The sequence below is a fragment of the Setaria italica genome, chromosome IX (assembly GCF_000263155.2).
Source record: "Setaria italica strain Yugu1 chromosome IX, Setaria_italica_v2.0, whole genome shotgun sequence".
Lineage (NCBI taxonomy): Eukaryota > Viridiplantae > Streptophyta > Magnoliopsida > Poales > Poaceae > Setaria > Setaria italica.
Window position 1 is genome coordinate 48,012,681 of NC_028458.1, and position 16,420 is coordinate 48,029,100.

A 16,420-nucleotide genomic window follows, 5' to 3' on the forward strand; every position below is an offset into this window, starting at 1 on the left:
AGGCTTATGACCAAATGTGCATGGCTATGCGATTGTTGAGCTTCGGGATGTTTGGTATCCTGTAGAGCGAAGGGAAACACATGGAGGGCGTTGCAAGACGCACTCCATATGGAGTAGGCCCTGAGCATTGAAGCGATTAACGTAATCGGTCCAATGGTCAAGAATCTAATGTATTGTTTCCGTCGTAAAATTAGCACCAAGCTCCCGAGCGCGAGGACTGGTGAAGCTACGAAGGCACGCCGACCTGAAATGGGCATCCAGCCCCCGAGCGTGAGGACTGGCGGAGCCACGGGGGCACGCCGACCTAAAATGGGCACCCAACCCTAGAACGCGAGGACTGGCGGAGCCAAGAGGGCACGCCGTGAGACTTAAAGAAAAACCCGCGGATTCCGTCTATCGCGTGCGCCGTAACAGGGGATCCGCGGATTCCGTTGCTAGGTTTACACCGTCAACTTCTTCAAAAGCCGAAGGAGCACGGTTCCATTTTCATTTCCACTCTACTCGCCCCCAAGCGCCGCCGCCACCAACGTCGTCGCCACCGCACCTGAGAGCCCTAGGTCATGTCATCGCGTCCGCAAGCCGTATCCACCGCTCCTCCACCCTAAGGCTGTAGTCACCGCCGCCGCGCCGCCATTACCCGCTCCTCCGCCCCGAGGCTGTAGTCAAGGAGGATGCAGTGGAGCAGCTCCGACGTAAGGCTCAGGAGCTGGAGGAGCAAAAGAAGATCACCAAGGAGGTCCAATACAACCTTGGCGCTTTGCTAACTGGTACGGCTTCATCCCTTATAGAGGATCTAGCTTCAGTAGATGAGACCGGTATCTTTTCTTGAGTTCCGTTACTTTGCAGATGTCCAGAAGAAAGAGGAGAGACTAAGAGAGACCTCAATGAGTGCGAAGCCGCCAAAGCCCAACTGCAACAATACCACAACATAGCCGTGCACCATGAGTATGCTGTGTCGCAGAAACTTGCCTATCAGGCCAACTTGCGCAAGGATATGGACCGGTGCTTGGTTCCCACAATGCACAGTCTCTAGCATGATTAGGTGGTCATTGCAGGTTTGGAGGTGGAGCTGGAAGGCCTGCGGTCGGCCGCGGGCTATGTGATGGATATGATCCAGCCCGAGGCCAATCTTGCCGAGCCGACGCCATTGCTGGACCGACTAAGGAGTGCTCCTGGTCGGCTGAAGGCGCTGATGAAGGAGACCGTCGTGGAGTGCATGAAGAATGTCATTACGCTTCTCAAGACGCATTTCCCTCGAGTGGGGGGAGCACGTCGAAGGGGGGTAGCCAAGGGCTTCGATCCTGATAGCCTTCCGAAGTTGGCCGACTAGTACCAACAGGCTGCGGAGGAGGTAGTCAAGGAGTTGGCCCTGTAATAGAAAAACTATGATGTGTATCAATCTGTGTCATGAGACAAGTAAACTAGTCAAATAACTTATGTAAAGGCAAAACTCCTTTTCTCCCTTGGTATGTTTTACAGGACACATTGTGGCCTAGGCCTGTAGCCGCTAAGCATCTAGCCTTGCCTGGACAGCACTCTGCTGAGAGCGGATCTCGAGCTTGTAGAGGAAGCAAATGCAAGGTTGTCTAGGTTTCGCATGCTAGGACGCCATCCACACGAGTTAGTCGCACAACCTTGAGAGGGGTAGGAGAAATGTTGGGACCCAGAGGTCGGCGCGTAGCGGGGGAAGCCCCCCGAGTGTAAAGGCGAGGGTGTGGTCTGTCGATCAGGTCGGACAACCTCCGAGTAAGAAAGCAAGAAGGTAGTAGGTACAAAGAACCTCTGATGTTTTATTTATTCAATGTAAAAGGTATAAAGAGTATATAGCTTGAATGTCCTAAGGGTAGAAGCGTCGCAGGTGTTGAATGTTCCACGGGTAAGGGACACTTGAGCCGTCCGCCCATTGTAGCCGGTAAGTGCCGGGCTGGATGACTTCTTTAACGATGAAGGGACCCTCCCATGGGGCCGACAGCTTGTGCATGTCCTTGGTGGACTGGATCTAGCGGAGCACTAGGTCGTCGACGTTGAATGAGCGTTCCTGGACGTTCCTGTCGTGGTAACGTCGAATCTGCTGCTCATGCCGTGCATGCTAGATGAGGGCCGCCACACGATGCTCTTCCAGGCTGTCGATGTCGACCTGCCGAATCTTTTCTGCTTTCCCTTCCTCATAGTATTGAATCCGCGGGGCACCAAAGGCTACATCTGTTGGTAGTATAGCCTCTAAGCTGTAGACGAGGAACAATGGGGTATAGCCTGTGGCCCGACTCTTTTGGGTGCAGAGGTCCCAAATGACGTGGGGTAACTCACGGAGCCATTTGGTGGCATACTTGGATGCATCGTCAAATATGCGAGACTTGAGGGATTGAAGGACCATCCCATTCGCACGTTCGACCTGCCATTGCATCGTGGGTGAGCTATTGAGGAGTAGTATACGTCGATGACGTTTTCCTAGCAAAATTCCCAAAACTCGGATCCTGTGAATTGTTTGCCCAGGTCAGTGATGATCCTATTGGGGACCCTGAATTTGTGTGTGAGCTCTTCGACGAAATGAGCGGCTTTGGCTGACTCTATGCTAGTGACAGCTTTGACTTCGATCTGGTGAATTTGTCAACTGCCACGAAGATATGGGTGTATCCGCCCCGAGCAGTCTTTCAAGAGCCGACCATATCCAGCCCCCAGCAAGTGAAGGGTCAGGATGGCGAGATGGTGCGTAGGGCCTGTGCTGGGAGGTGTTGCTACTTGGAGAAAAAACTAGCACCCTTTACACCTCTGGACGAGCTCTTTTGCGTCGGCAATAGCAGTTGGCCAGTAGAAACCAAAACGGAATGCTTTTCCAACTAGATTGTGTCGGGGATACATCCCCAGTACCCGCAAGGAAGGAAGAAGTCGGACTCCTACTAGGATTCCCCTGTAATCCTACTAGGACTCATCCCGTGTAATCCTACTAGAAGTCCTCCTTGTAATCCGACAAGTACTCTGCCCCCTGGAGTATATAAAGGAGGGCAAGGGTACCTAGCTCGGCAGGTCAAACCTAAACACCCAAGCGCAGGGCGCAATATACAAACACCCCTAAACAGGACGTAGGGTATTACGCTACTCTAGCGGTCCGAACCTGTCTAAATTCGTGTCTCGTGTCCTTGCTTTTACCTTCAAGTTCCAGGTCCGATGATCCCCCGCTACACATTCTGCTACCTCGGGTACCCCTTGGTAGACGGCCGGTATAAAACACCGACATTGGCACTGACCGTGGGGCAGATCGTCGAAACCATCGGCCGAGCCTGAAGGACCTCATCTTCAAGCCGGCGTTCGCTTTCGAAGCGGGCGCAACCTTCGTCTTCGACTCCTGACTTTGCATCACCGACGGCACTAGGTCCTTCCAATGCTGCATCATCGACAACTAGGAGAAGAAGCGCCTCGACGGGAACTCTCTTCCACAAGAAGCAGAAAATCTCGTCGAGAAAATCGACAAATTAAACCTCGGATCAAGGTTCGACTGCAAACTCGTACTCCGACGGCAACTTCGGGTTCGATCGCGATTCAAACTCGAACTCCGACGGTAGCTACGGGTTTGACCACGACTTGAACTCGGAGTCCGACGGCGACTCCGAGTCCGACTACAACTCGGAGTCTGACGGTGACTCCGGGTTCGACCGCAACGCGGAGTCTGACGGCGACTCCAGCTTCAACTCCAACTCGAAGTCCGAAAGCGACTCTGAGTTTGACTACAACTCGAAAGTCAGACTACATCGCGAGCTCGCCGACGACTATGGGCAGCTCACCGATGATTTCTTCGACTATGTCGCGGGCACGTCGACGACCACTGTCGTCTTGCCGACGACTCCATCGACTACAGGCAGCTCGTCGACGACTTCAACTACGTTGCGAGCTCGCCGATGACTATGGGTGGCTCGGCAACGACTTCGACTACTCTCCTCGACTACTTCGCTCGGCAACACATTGACGACTACTTCGTCATGATGCTCGCCGACGACTTCTCCGAGTACGTAGTGGCGCTCACCGACGACTACTCCGACCACATCACGACGCTCGCTGACGACTACTTCTACTACTCGTCTCGACTACAAGGCTAGTCAAGGGCGGACTACTCCAACTCCTTGTCTCGACTAAAAAATTAGTCGGGGCAAACTTCGCATCGTCGACAACTAGTCAGAATCGCCTCCGACTAGTCGACTTCGACAACAATCGTTACGGCTTCATCAACGACCGTCACGGCTTCATCAACAATCATCCACGAATCAAGCTAAGTCACTTTTCTAAATTATTTTCCGGCTTACTTTCCGCTTGCACGCAACACACGCTCTACTCGCTAGAAACTCTCGCGCACAACACGCGCTCTATTCGCCGGAGGGTAGCAAACTCTCTCGCGCTACCGTGCTCTCTTTTTATCGCAACAACGACTATTTCCTTTTTGTCTTCTCTTAAGGTCACTATTCTCGAGCAGAACACGCCTTAACTCGTGAAAGCCTCGGGTGCACTTGTGACGCCAAATGCTAGCACACATACACGTGCAAACAGCAATGCCCATACGCCTACACGAGACACAGCTCTCACACACACAGCGGCTACGGCTAAACGGGGACTGAGAGCCTAAAACGTAACAAACTAACTACTCGGGAAGAGTATGACCGGAACAAGAGCATGACACAATGTTTAGATTGATCGCTGAATAAATTTCAGCAGTTTCAATATTCTGCAAAAATGCTACATAATGTACGCATCTTTTCTTCCAGATCAAACTTTGGTGATGATGCTCCAGGATGCCAAGCGTACAGACTAGTTCCCGAACTCGGGGGCTAAGTGCCAATAACTACTCGACGTGGCTCCTACGGCTCACCTAACACATAAGCTCGGGGGTTGGACGCCGCAAGACTACTCGGATGATGACTGGAGTGAAGAGTTAAGATCCTTGAGTTGATTATTCAATCAATTCATGGCTCGAGGGCTGATAAGCTACACCCAATAATTTTTCAAGCCGGAAGAAGATTCAAGATTTTGACCCTCAGTCTATTTCTGCGATTCAACTTAAGGCTCAGGGGCTACTCCATATGGAGTGCGACTTTCGCCGCCCTCCATACATGAAGACTACAATATCAAGATGATCAAGGCTTGGAGCACACCATAGCCTCATGGCAGCTTTGAGAAGCTTTGAAGATTCTGCCAAATAAAGTACTCGAGGAACACCAAGACTACTCGGTGAATATCTTAAAAGTACTCGAAGACTGCTGCATTCGACTATGAAGCGCTCGGGGGCTTGTCGGGGATACATCCCCAGTACCCGCAAGGAAGGAAGAAGTCGGACTCTTACTAGGATTCTCCTGTAATCCTACTAGGACTCATCCCGTGTAATCCTACTAGGAGTCCTCCTTGTAATCCGACTAGTACTCTGCCCCCTGGAGTATATAAAGGAGGGCAGGGGTACCTAGCTCGGCAGGTCACATCTCAACACCCAAGCGCAGGGCGCAATATACAAACACCCCTAAACAGGACATAGTGTATTACGCTACTCTATCGGTTCGAACCTGTCTAAATCCGTGTCTCGTGTCCTCGCTTTTACCTTCAAGTTCCAGGTCCGATGATCCCCCGCTACACATTCTACTACCTCGGGTACCCCTTGGTAGACGGCCGGTATAAAACATCGACAGATTGCTCGAGGTAGCATGGTTCCCGCATGAACCCGAGTGGATTTCGTGGAGGAGTTCAAGACCTTCTTTGCGGAGGATGCACTTCATCAGAATGCCGGTAGATGCGGCCTTCTTGTACAACTCCTTACCGATCACAACATAGTTGGTGCTGCGTCGTGCGAGCTTTTCATGCTCGGCTTTGTACTTTGGGGACATGTTGTCAGTAATGAATGCCATGAAAGGTGCGCGCTAGTCATCCTCCGCCTCGATCATCAGGACATCGGTGGGCGCTGGGTCGGCTTGAGCCTGGGCATTGCCGTCAGCTTGGTCCAGGTCCAATATCTTGATAGAGGGTTTTCTCAAGTCTTGGACGAACACGCCGACCGGGACTTGAGCACGTTTTGAGCTAAGCTTGGATAGGACGTCGGTGGCGATGTTATGTTCCCTAGGGACGTAATGGAACTCGAGACCGTCGAAGTGAGCCTCAAATTCGTGGACCTCGGTGCAGTAGGCATCCATGGTTTCCTTAGTGCACTCCCAGGACTTGTTGACCTGCTCGATGACAACCTTGGAGTCGCCAAACGCGAGGATGCGCTTAATGCCGTGCGAGGCGGCGAGGCGTAGCCCCTGTATGAGGGTCTTATACTCGACGCCGTTGTTAGTGGCCTTGTAGTGGATTTGGAGGACGTATTTGAGCTGCTCGCCATTCGGGGCAATGAAGACGACCCAATGCCAGCTCCTTCAAGGTTGAGGGCGCCGTCGAAATACATCGTCCAATGTTCCGGCCTCTCTAGGGAGGGCGGCTCTTGAATCTCGGTCCACTCAGCGATGAAGTCGACCTGGATCTGGGACTTGATCATATGACGTGGGCAGAAGTCGATGTCGAATTCCCTGAGTTCCACAGACCATTTGATGACCCAGCCGTGGACGTCTCTGTTGTGCAGGATTTCACCGATCAGGTAGGAGGAAATGACTCGGATCTTGTGTGCTTGGAAGTAGTGTATGTCATACATCTATGAGCCTACCAGAAGGTTTGGACAGCCCTACAATACGGGGCTATACACCGAGATGTGTCAGACATGGAGACTATGGTGTAGGACGACATGGTCTATGTGGATGACAATAACTAGTCGAGGATTAGGAAACTACTCGTAGTAATTAGGGTATTACTTTCTAGTCGAATCCGATTAGTACTCTTGTAAACAACCGACCTGTAACCCTGCCCCCAGCAATATAAGGTGAGGCAGGAACCCCCTCCAAACAAGTTCAATCAATACAATCCAACCAACACATAGAATGTAGGGTATTACGCGACATAAGTGGCCCGAACCTATCTAAATCGTGTGGTCGAGTTCACCATCGAGTTCCTGATCTCGACAAGCCCCACGCATAAAACACTACCTCGGGTACCCCCTCGGTAGGCTGCCGGGTCTAAACACCGACAAGTAGTGACACAGTTTACGGAAGGTGATCAGGATTGCGTAGAGCAATTTCTGGACCTGTGTGTAGCGGATATTGGAGTCGCTTAGGACCTCGCTAACGTAATATACCGGCCTTTACACCATGTGGGTGTGGCTGGATTCTTCACAAACTACAACTAGCACCGTGCTCACAACGTGTGTTGTCGCGAAAATGTATAGCTGCAGCGTTTCTTGGTCGACCGGGGCCATCAGGTTGGATTTGGAAAGACTGCACGAGTTTTTCGGAAAACACGGCAGCCGAGTTCTTGATGCCAAAAGGGGCGCGGGGAGAGCCCGGCGCCGACCTTCCGGGCGTAGTGCCGTCTCGGCGAGGTTGATGCACTTAGCGATGGTGTTGCTGATACGATCTAGCCCCGCAATTAGATCGGAGGATGTGGGTGGGCGGGTTGCCGCGTGGATGTGCGGGATCCTCTCTGAGAGAGAGATATCACCGACCTGCTAGGTAAGCAGCGTGATGATCCTCGGGTGAAAGTCTTGCTCCGTTGACGCAGATCCAACGGATGCCGAGCTGGCGGCGAAGACCGAGTCGGTGATGGAGGCGGTAGAGTCGGAGTCCACCGGCATGCTCCCAAAGCGGAGCTGGATCGGGTTGGCGAAGGATTCCTTCATACTTTCCGGAAAGATGACGCTGGGGCGGGATGCCATCAAGCTCGCTGGGGAGGATCTCACGATCACCCCTACCTAGCACGCCAACTGTCGGATTTAGTGACTGGCAGTCCACCAAGGGGTTACCCAGGTGGTAGATTTGTAGGCGGGGAAGATCGTAAGACCAAGAACTCGAATGGTAACACAGGGGCGCAAGGTTTAGATAGGTTCGGGACTCCTAAGAGTAATACCCTACATCATGTGTTCTGGTGGATTGTATTGCTGATCGCAGGTGCGAAGAGTTAACGTGAGGTGGGATTACTTGAGTTGCGTTACCATCGGGGGCACCCCTAGCCGCCTTATATAGGCTGACAACCTAGAGTTATAATCGGAGATATAATCCTAGTCGGTTGTTATGTGGAAAGCAATCTGAGTCGGTTTATAACAAGTATCATGTGATATCCGAGCTGAATTGATTCGCTCGGTCTTTTAGCTTGCGCTCCACGTGTCTTCATGTCTTAGCCCGCAGGGCGGTCGAGCGAGCCCACTTGTTAGGACCGACCAGTATCCTGGTCGGTGGAGACCCGTTGATACCCTTGTCCCTCAATTATCATTATCTAAAAACGGAAGCATTTATCGCCAATTTAATTTATGCTTTGGAAGACCGATGGAGAGCGTCTTAATATACCGAGACTTAACTTATGAAAGGATCATCAAAGAGTCGATGTGGAGCAAAAAAATATACTGCATCATTCACCTCACCAATAGTCCCTGCATGAGCAAAACCCATCTTTGAAGTGATGGAATCTATTTGCATCTCTCAGTATGATTTCCCGAGAAGTTATCTTTGCAATCAATTTTATCGCAGAGTGGCAATCACCACAAACCCTGAGGTTCTTCATGACACGAATGGGCATTCCTTCCGGAACTTTCAATAGTCCATATGCCACAGCCTGCCTCTCACTGTGATACCGCAAGCTATGAGTTTTTTGCTCCTCGTCTACATCATGAAGCACGAAGCTCCCATCAGCTGAGTATCCAGATTCCATCAGCAATACATCTAACTTCTCCAGCATTTTAAGGATAATAGAATGCTCAGGATGTGCTGACACTTCACCGGATGTGAAGAGATGCACCCTTTTGTCGTATTCTATCCAACTACAGCCAGGAGACTTGTTCAAATGCCTTGAGCTAATGAATTTTCGCATCTCAGAAGCATCTTCCCACCTCCCAGTGGATGTATAAATGTGAGAGAGCAAGACATATGGCCCAGCATTTCCAGGCTCTAGCTCTAAGAGCTTCTTAGCAGCAACCTCAGCAATCTCAGCATTCTTGTGCATTCTACAGGCCCCCATCAGAGCTCCCCAGATGACGGCATCTGGTTCAACTGGCATGGTCTTAATCAAATCCAGTGCTTCCTCCAAAAGTCCTGCTCGACCAAGCAAATCAACCATGCAAGAATAATGCTCTGCTCCAGGTCTGACAGCAGAATTTGTATCCATAGAATTAAAAATATCCCTCCCCTCTTTAACTTTTCCTGTGTAACTACATGCTGTAAGGGCCCCAATGTACGTAATTCCATCAGGCAGCATTCCAGCCAACCTCATATCATTAAATATGTGGAGTGCTTCCTCCCCCAACCCATGTTGGGCATAACCAGTTATCATCGAGTTCCACATCACAACATCTTTGTGCTCGAACATGTTGAAAACCTTCTTGGCCTTATCCAAATGCCCACATTTGATGTACATGGTGATTAATGCTGACACAGCAAAGACATCCTTGTCAAAGGAACACCTCAGCATTGCAGCATGCACCTCCCTCCCATAATCAAGAACAGCCAGGGCTGCACATACCATGAGGATGCTGATGACTGATGGGTAGTTTGGGCGAATGCCATCATGCAACATCTTGCGGAAGGTAGACAATGCCTCCATCAAGAATTCATTCTGCTCATATGCTTTGATGATTGCACTCCATGTTCCATCATCCCTCTCGCACATCCTATCAAAGACTGCCTTGGCAGCATCCACCATCCCCCGCTGCCCAAACCCAACTATCATTGCATTGCAGGCTGGCAATGGGTGCTCCGGCATTGCATTAAACAGCTCCTCAGCATCCTCTACACGCCCAGCCTGTATATACCCAAATAGCATTGCAGTCCACGACACCTCATTGCGCTCAGGCATCACCTCGAACAGCTTCCGAGCAAGGTTCACCTGCCCATTCTGAGCGTAGCCGGAGACCATGGCAGTCCATGACACAACGTTCCTCTTTGGCATTTCATCAAACAGAGCGCGAGCCTCAGCAATCCGGCCAGCCTGGCAGTACCCAGATAGCATGGCAGTCCACGCAACAACATCCTTCGCAGGCAATTCATCAAACAGCTCGCGGGCCTCGTCGACACGGCCGGCGTCGAGGAAGCCACCAAGCAACACCGTGTAGGTTATGTGGTTGCGCTCCGGCATCTGTCGGAACAGCCGGATGGCGTCAGCTAGGAGGCCGTGGCGCACGTACCCGCGCAGGAGGGATGTGAAGGAGACGACCGAGGGCGGGTAGGGGATGGTGGCGAGCGCCGCGGCGGCGTCGGGCAAAGTGTGGTGGCGCAGGGAGAGCCCGGAGATGAGCGCGTTGTAGGAGGCGAGGTCCCGCGAGGGCATGCGGTGGAAGACTCGGAGCGCGGCGTCGGGGAGGTTGTTGCGGAAATAGCCGGCGAGGAGGGCGTTGTAGGAGGCGGTGGTGCGGAGAGGCATGGCCTCGAACGCGGCGCGGGCGCCCTCCATGTTCCCCGCGCGCGCCAGCCGGGCGATGCGCGCGTTCGCATCCACCACGGCCGGCGCCGCGCTCGACGGCAGGAAGCGGACGGGCGGGAGGCGCATGTCGGGTGGGCGACAGGGACGAGCACCAGGAAGTCGGCCTTTACCGACGGATGCCTTGCCTCGTAGAATTGACGATGAGGGTGATTGTGGGATTAATTTAGCATGTTTGGTTTTGGTTATTGTGGGATTAACTTAGCATGTGTTTGGTTTTCGATAAGATGGAACGGGTTGGGTTCATTTCACTTTTGTGTGTTGGGTTCAACCCATCTTGTATTTGATGAGAGGGGTGGGTTCGTTCCGGTCTTTTTTTGTTGAGGGGGTTGAGAGTGATGGGATGGATGCCATTTTAACACTGTTAGCAACGGATCCCACCTTCAGCTGCGGGGCGCATATATCATCCTCTTTCTTTTTTTACCTCACCTTATCTTCTTCATCCACCCTCCACTCACCTCTGCTCCTCCATCGAACGGCTGCTACTCGACACCGCCTGCTCCTCCCCACCACCAGCCTTCCCCCGCGTCGACCTCCCTTGCGCCGACCTCCCCGGCGCCGTCCACTCCTCCATGCCGTCGGCCTTCCCTGCGCCGGCCTATCCTACGCCAGCCTTCTCCGTGCCGGCCACCCTCGGCGTCGGACCACCCGCGCGGCCTTCCCCGAGCCGGACCGCCGCCGTGCGCCGTGTCGGAGACAGGGGCGCACACCTGCGCCTGCGCCTGCTCAGACGAAACGGAGCAACACGGTTAGATGCGTCCACTCATTTTGGGCGGACGCACTCGACCCATAAGGGGAATATTCCCCTTAAGGACGGACCCAACTCACTTCGTTTTTCAACCAAACGCAGGTCCACGTGGGTCAAATCCGTTCCAACCCAGTTGAACTCTCAAACTAAACACACGCCTAAGAGACATGCTTCTGTACTTTTGAAGTTGAAGAACCACCTTTATACTGGTGGTAAAGAACAAATAGATTGCAAATTAATTCGGTGAAAGTAAAATAAAAAATAACATGTATCCTCTAAATTATGAACTCAAAAATTTTGGGCACGCAGTATTGTGGAATCGAACTATATGCTGTTACATACACATACAGAAGTGCAAATGTGCAAATCCAAGTACCAAGAAAACATCATTATCCTTTACTGCCAGAAATTTCGTTGTAAGTGCCAAAGCTCCCATGGTGTATCTATTGGATCTACAAGACTGTTATTCACCATTTTAAATAAACAAAGAGCAAATTACAAAACAATATCATTGTCTAAGAACGCTGTTAGAGCTGAAAACGAAGTTCTCCTCTCCTGCGATTGTTGAGGTGAGCCGTCCTGCTGCCCAACCGTTGTTTACGACTCTGGCAGCGCTCTTTGCTGGATCACCTATAACCCGGCTACCCTCAACAACTTTGTCGAATTCCGGGAGCCCTTTCTCCTTTCGCTCCTTTCTCCTCCTCCTGTCCTCGTCTCTTTCTTTCCTCAACCAACTCTCCACAGTTCTCTGAAATGCAAACGCAAATCTGATGAATGACCATGTTATGCTGAAACATACTGCTTCGTATGGGCGGATGCTACTTACCATGAGAGATAACTGGCTCATTTCTTTCACCTTTTCCAAAGGCAGTGCTAACTGCAGCTTTCCATGAGCAATGTAAATCTGAAATACAACAACAATAATTATCATTATGTCCATAACTCCACAAGAATTACTTGTGCTTATAAAGAATGAGATACAAGGGAGCTTACAATGTGTGTTGGCCAATCATCAAGACCATCAAAAATATGTGTGGCATAGATGATTGTTGCACCTCTTTCCTCGCATTCCTTCTTAAGATATGTTAACAGATTTGATCTTGCCAATACATCTAGGTCAACTGTGATCTCATCAAGAAGGAGAACCTACATTGCGTTTTTTTCATTTATTAAATCTCATGGTGTGGATGACAACATGGTCAATCCCTTTGATGAAATGGGAAAGGAAAGCAAACCTTGAATGGCTTGAGAAGTCCCATGCAAATCTGGACTCGTCTCCTCTGACCATCTGATGCCTTGTGCATGCGCCAGGCAAGGTCGATGTCTAAAATCTGAAACATGACAGTAAGGAAGATGAACAAAACAAGGCCTTTATTGCAGACCAAGGACACAATTGACTTCGCTAAAGTTTAGGTTTATTGAATTATGAATGAACAGGTCCTCCAAACAAGTCAAGAATTGCAAACTAAGCATATCCAAAATCTATTAAGACACCAATCTCACCTCATTATCAACGAAATTGAAGTGCAATGCCATTTAGTCTTAACACTCAAGTATGTTCAGCTTACCTAAGTTAAGAGTTGTACCCATAGGTTTACATAGGCAAAGGTAACATGAATATTAAGATCTTTTCTGTTGGTTTCCCAGGGCAAAATGACAGAGTTTGCATTTGCAACTGGGTGTTTCCAATCCAAGCCTGCAACTACATCAGAAGTATGAATGGATTGGTGCTTATTCGTACCTATTTGAGAGAAAAAACATAAGTGTCGAACCCAAAATGGCAAGCATTTGAGAAGCAAACCAATACACAAATAGCAAAAATATATTGTGTTCCAGTATGTGATGACCAGTGAGAAAATGTGACCATATTCTGACAATGAGAGTCGAGGTATTCCCAATTACAGGGAAAAGATGAGGGCGCACTAGGTTCAGAACAACAGAATTTTATTCCCACATGGCAAACCATTCTACACATGGCACATTTTAGACTGAATAAACATAAATTCTATTAGGTAATGAGCAAGTCAATAACTAGAACAAATCGGCATTAGCATAAAACTGTACATCTGTACAAAACTTATCAAGCTAGAAGTATGAAAGTACAGTTTTCTAAAAATTGTATCAGAAAATGACATGGGCACAGGGCACTGCTCCATGAGAAAAAATGGGGATATAATCTGCTAATGTTTTACACGTTTTGAGAGTTAACCTGCCTTGATAAGCTCATCTCTCCTCTTTGGATCAACACCAGCAACACCGAAAATCATCTTCTCCGCCGATATATCCATCTGAATATTCACCTGGTAGCCGGCAAAAGCCACGTCGCGTCTCCACTGCACCACAATTCGACACAGGTTAGATTCAATGGAAAATCTGACGGCAAAATTGGGCACGCCCATTACATATCCAGGACTGAAATTGAAGCAGGAGAGCGAACAAAGGGAGATGGATTTCTCAAACCGCTAGCTCACCTCGCCGCCGAGGTAGCAGAGGTCGCCGGAGGAGGTGAGCGCCGTGTCGTGGAAAGCGGACCTGCCCAGGACCCGCACCATGCTCGGATCCACCATGTGCTTCCCGCCCAGTATCTTCAGTATCGTCGTCTTGCCTACCACACGGACAACGAAGCCGCCGCCGCGCCCAATCAACACCAGAACGGCCGAGAGAAACGAAGGAGAAGGAAGGTCGGAAAGGCGAGTGGTGGGGGGTTACCTGCGCCGTTGGAGCCGAGGAGAAGGCATCGTTGGCCGGCGTCGAGGGAGAAGCAGACGTCCTCGATAAGCGGCGGCGCGCCGGGCGGCGGGCGGCCGTCGATGCCCGGGTAGGTGAAGGAGAGGTGGCTGATCTCCACCGTTGGCGCCATCGGGTCTGGGGGCCGCTCGCCGCGGTGGCCGGAGGAGCAGGGGATGATTTCGTCGGTGGTCGTGGAGAGAGAGGAGCGAAACGAGCGTTGTGGCGGGCCGAGGAAGTGAAGGGGTAGGCGGTAGTTGGGCCGCGGTTGGTGGCTGGCCAGTGTTAGACGTGGAATTTTTTTATTTTTATATATTTTTTTTCGATTTTGCAGAAATATATAGTCGGATGAAAAAATTGCCAATCTCAGCCGGCGGTAAGGCCCTCCCGTCCAACGATCAGTAGGCGCCGTAACTGTCGCGCGCGATTCGAGGCACCGTCGCCGGCCCAGGCGGCGATAATACTCTTTCCGTCGCCTGGGCCGGCGACAATCGCCCTCTATAAAAGCCGCCCGCCCCTCCCCTTTCCCGCACCAGTGCGAGCACCAAGCAGCGAGCCAGAGAAGAGAAAGAGGAAAGGAGGGAAGAAAAAAAAAGAAAGAGAGGAGAGGAGGAGGAGGGAAGAAAAAAAGAAATAAAGAAGGAGGAGGAGGAGGGAAGAGAGGAGGAGGAGGAGGGGGAAGGGGGAAGGAATTTTTTTCGTCTTTCTTAGGTAAAAAATCTTTTTAATCTCGTAGTTTAGTTAAGTATAGTATAGTATAGTTTAGTTTAGTTTAGATCTAAATTTAGAAATATTAGTGGATCTGAGATTTAGAAATATTAGTAGATCTAGATTTAGGAATAACAGTGGATCTAGATTTAGACTAAAAACTTTTAGCTGTATTTAGATATAGGAAAATGTAGCTTAGTTAGTATAACTGATTTAGCTTATACAGTATAATAGAGTCAGCATTATTAGATTTATTTGGTATGGTAAATGCATATGATAAATGTAGTTAGTAAATTCTGATATTTTGGTTAGTTATTACATTGTAGTTTTTAGGTAACAATATTAGATTTGTTTATTCTGGTAAATGACTATGATAAACCTAGTTAGTAAATTATGATTTTTTGGTTAGGTATTCGAATATAGTTTTTCGGTAACAATATTAGATTTGTTTGTTCTGGTAAATCACTGTGATAAATGTAGTTAGTAAATTATGATTTTTTGGTTAGGTATTACAATATAATTTTTCGATAACATTATTAGATTTATTTGTTGTGGTGCATGCCTATGATAAAGTTAGTTAGTAAGCTTGGTTTAGTGTTACACAGTTGTTTGTTTATTCAATTGAGCTCGTTATTGTAGTTAACTTATGCATAGTGGTGAGATTAATTTGGACTGCCTGTTTCATGTATGTTGCCAGGCATGTCGGATAGTGTCAATATTCAAGTGTACTATGGGCCGGGAAAGGTTAGATATGGTCCAGAAGGGGTAGATTTAAGTGGATTTCCCTGTTTCACCAAGTGTGTTCTAAGAGCAAGAGAGAGAACTTGGGAGGACATATGCAAGTGGCTTTGTAGGGACTTAGGTGTTGACAGAGATCAAGCGGATGTGTCTGTGAGGGTTGTAGTGAAAAGACGGCCCGACATAAACTTTTGGGAGTTGGTTCCGCTTGAAGGAACTCCGAACTATCGGGCTTACATAAATGGTTGCATGAGAAGAGGTTTACCAATCATATGGTATGTCCAATTTTTCATGAAGGGTGGACATAGCACTCATATTGAAGAACAAGTCGGGGGTGATGAAGTGGAAGCGGAAGAAGATATGCTGAGTAATGCGGGTGGAAATGAAGAACTTGATTACGAAGAACAAGAAGGTGGAGATGTAGAACATGATGTAGCATCTCGGGAACCAAATGGAGAGGCTGATGAAGGGGAAGAAATTCCTGAGTTAGTAGAGCAGATGGAGATGGAAAGAGGGGAGGCCAATGGTGCCGTGGATGAGGACTCGTCCGATGAGTAAGACGATTATCCTGTACCGTGAAATTGGTCAAATTACGAGCCTTCCGCCCTACAGGTCAATGTTGGGAAAAATATTCCTTGGGAGTACAGAGAGAATGAGGTATGCGTGGGGGCTGTGTACCAAAGTGGGGATGAAGTGAAGTAGGCTATTAAGAGATGGTCCACTTCGTGTTTGGAGCGTTTGTTCAGGGTGGAAAAGAGCAGTCTGAAGGTGTATGATGACCGGTGTGTGCGAAATGATTGCCCATTCAGGGTGCATGCATACAAGGGCAAATGGAAGGATTAGTAGGAGGTGACTAAAGTGGTTGAGCACCAATGCTTGCTGGCTGAATTGGAAGGAACACACCGCAACCTCACTGCTGAATTTGTTGCTCAATACATGTACCCTCAGATAGTGGAGAATCCAAGCTTCGAGCTCAAGTCC

General features: G+C 49.6%; 2 protein-coding genes across 2 annotated transcripts; both read right to left on the reverse strand.

Moving 5' to 3' along the window:
• Window positions 1-8,387: 8,387 nt before the first annotated feature.
• On the reverse strand, window positions 8,388-10,704 carry LOC101768930 (pentatricopeptide repeat-containing protein At1g56690, mitochondrial). The gene has a single exon (XM_004984520.3). The coding sequence runs from the start codon at window positions 10,585-10,587 to the stop codon at window positions 8,467-8,469; it is 2,121 nt and encodes a 706-aa protein (XP_004984577.1). The 5' UTR covers window positions 10,588-10,704; the 3' UTR covers window positions 8,388-8,466.
• An 857-nt stretch (window positions 10,705-11,561) lies between these two features.
• Window positions 11,562-14,252, reverse strand: LOC101769340 (ABC transporter I family member 20). The gene is made up of 7 exons (XM_004984521.4): window positions 13,976-14,252; window positions 13,738-13,871; window positions 13,480-13,599; window positions 12,502-12,597; window positions 12,260-12,412; window positions 12,093-12,170; window positions 11,562-12,014 (listed from the first exon to the last, which is right to left on the reverse strand). Exons 1-7 carry the CDS (start codon window positions 14,124-14,126, stop codon window positions 11,775-11,777), a joined length of 972 nt encoding a protein of 323 aa, XP_004984578.1. The 5' UTR covers window positions 14,127-14,252; the 3' UTR covers window positions 11,562-11,774.
• Between the last annotated feature and the right edge of the window lie 2,168 nt (window positions 14,253-16,420).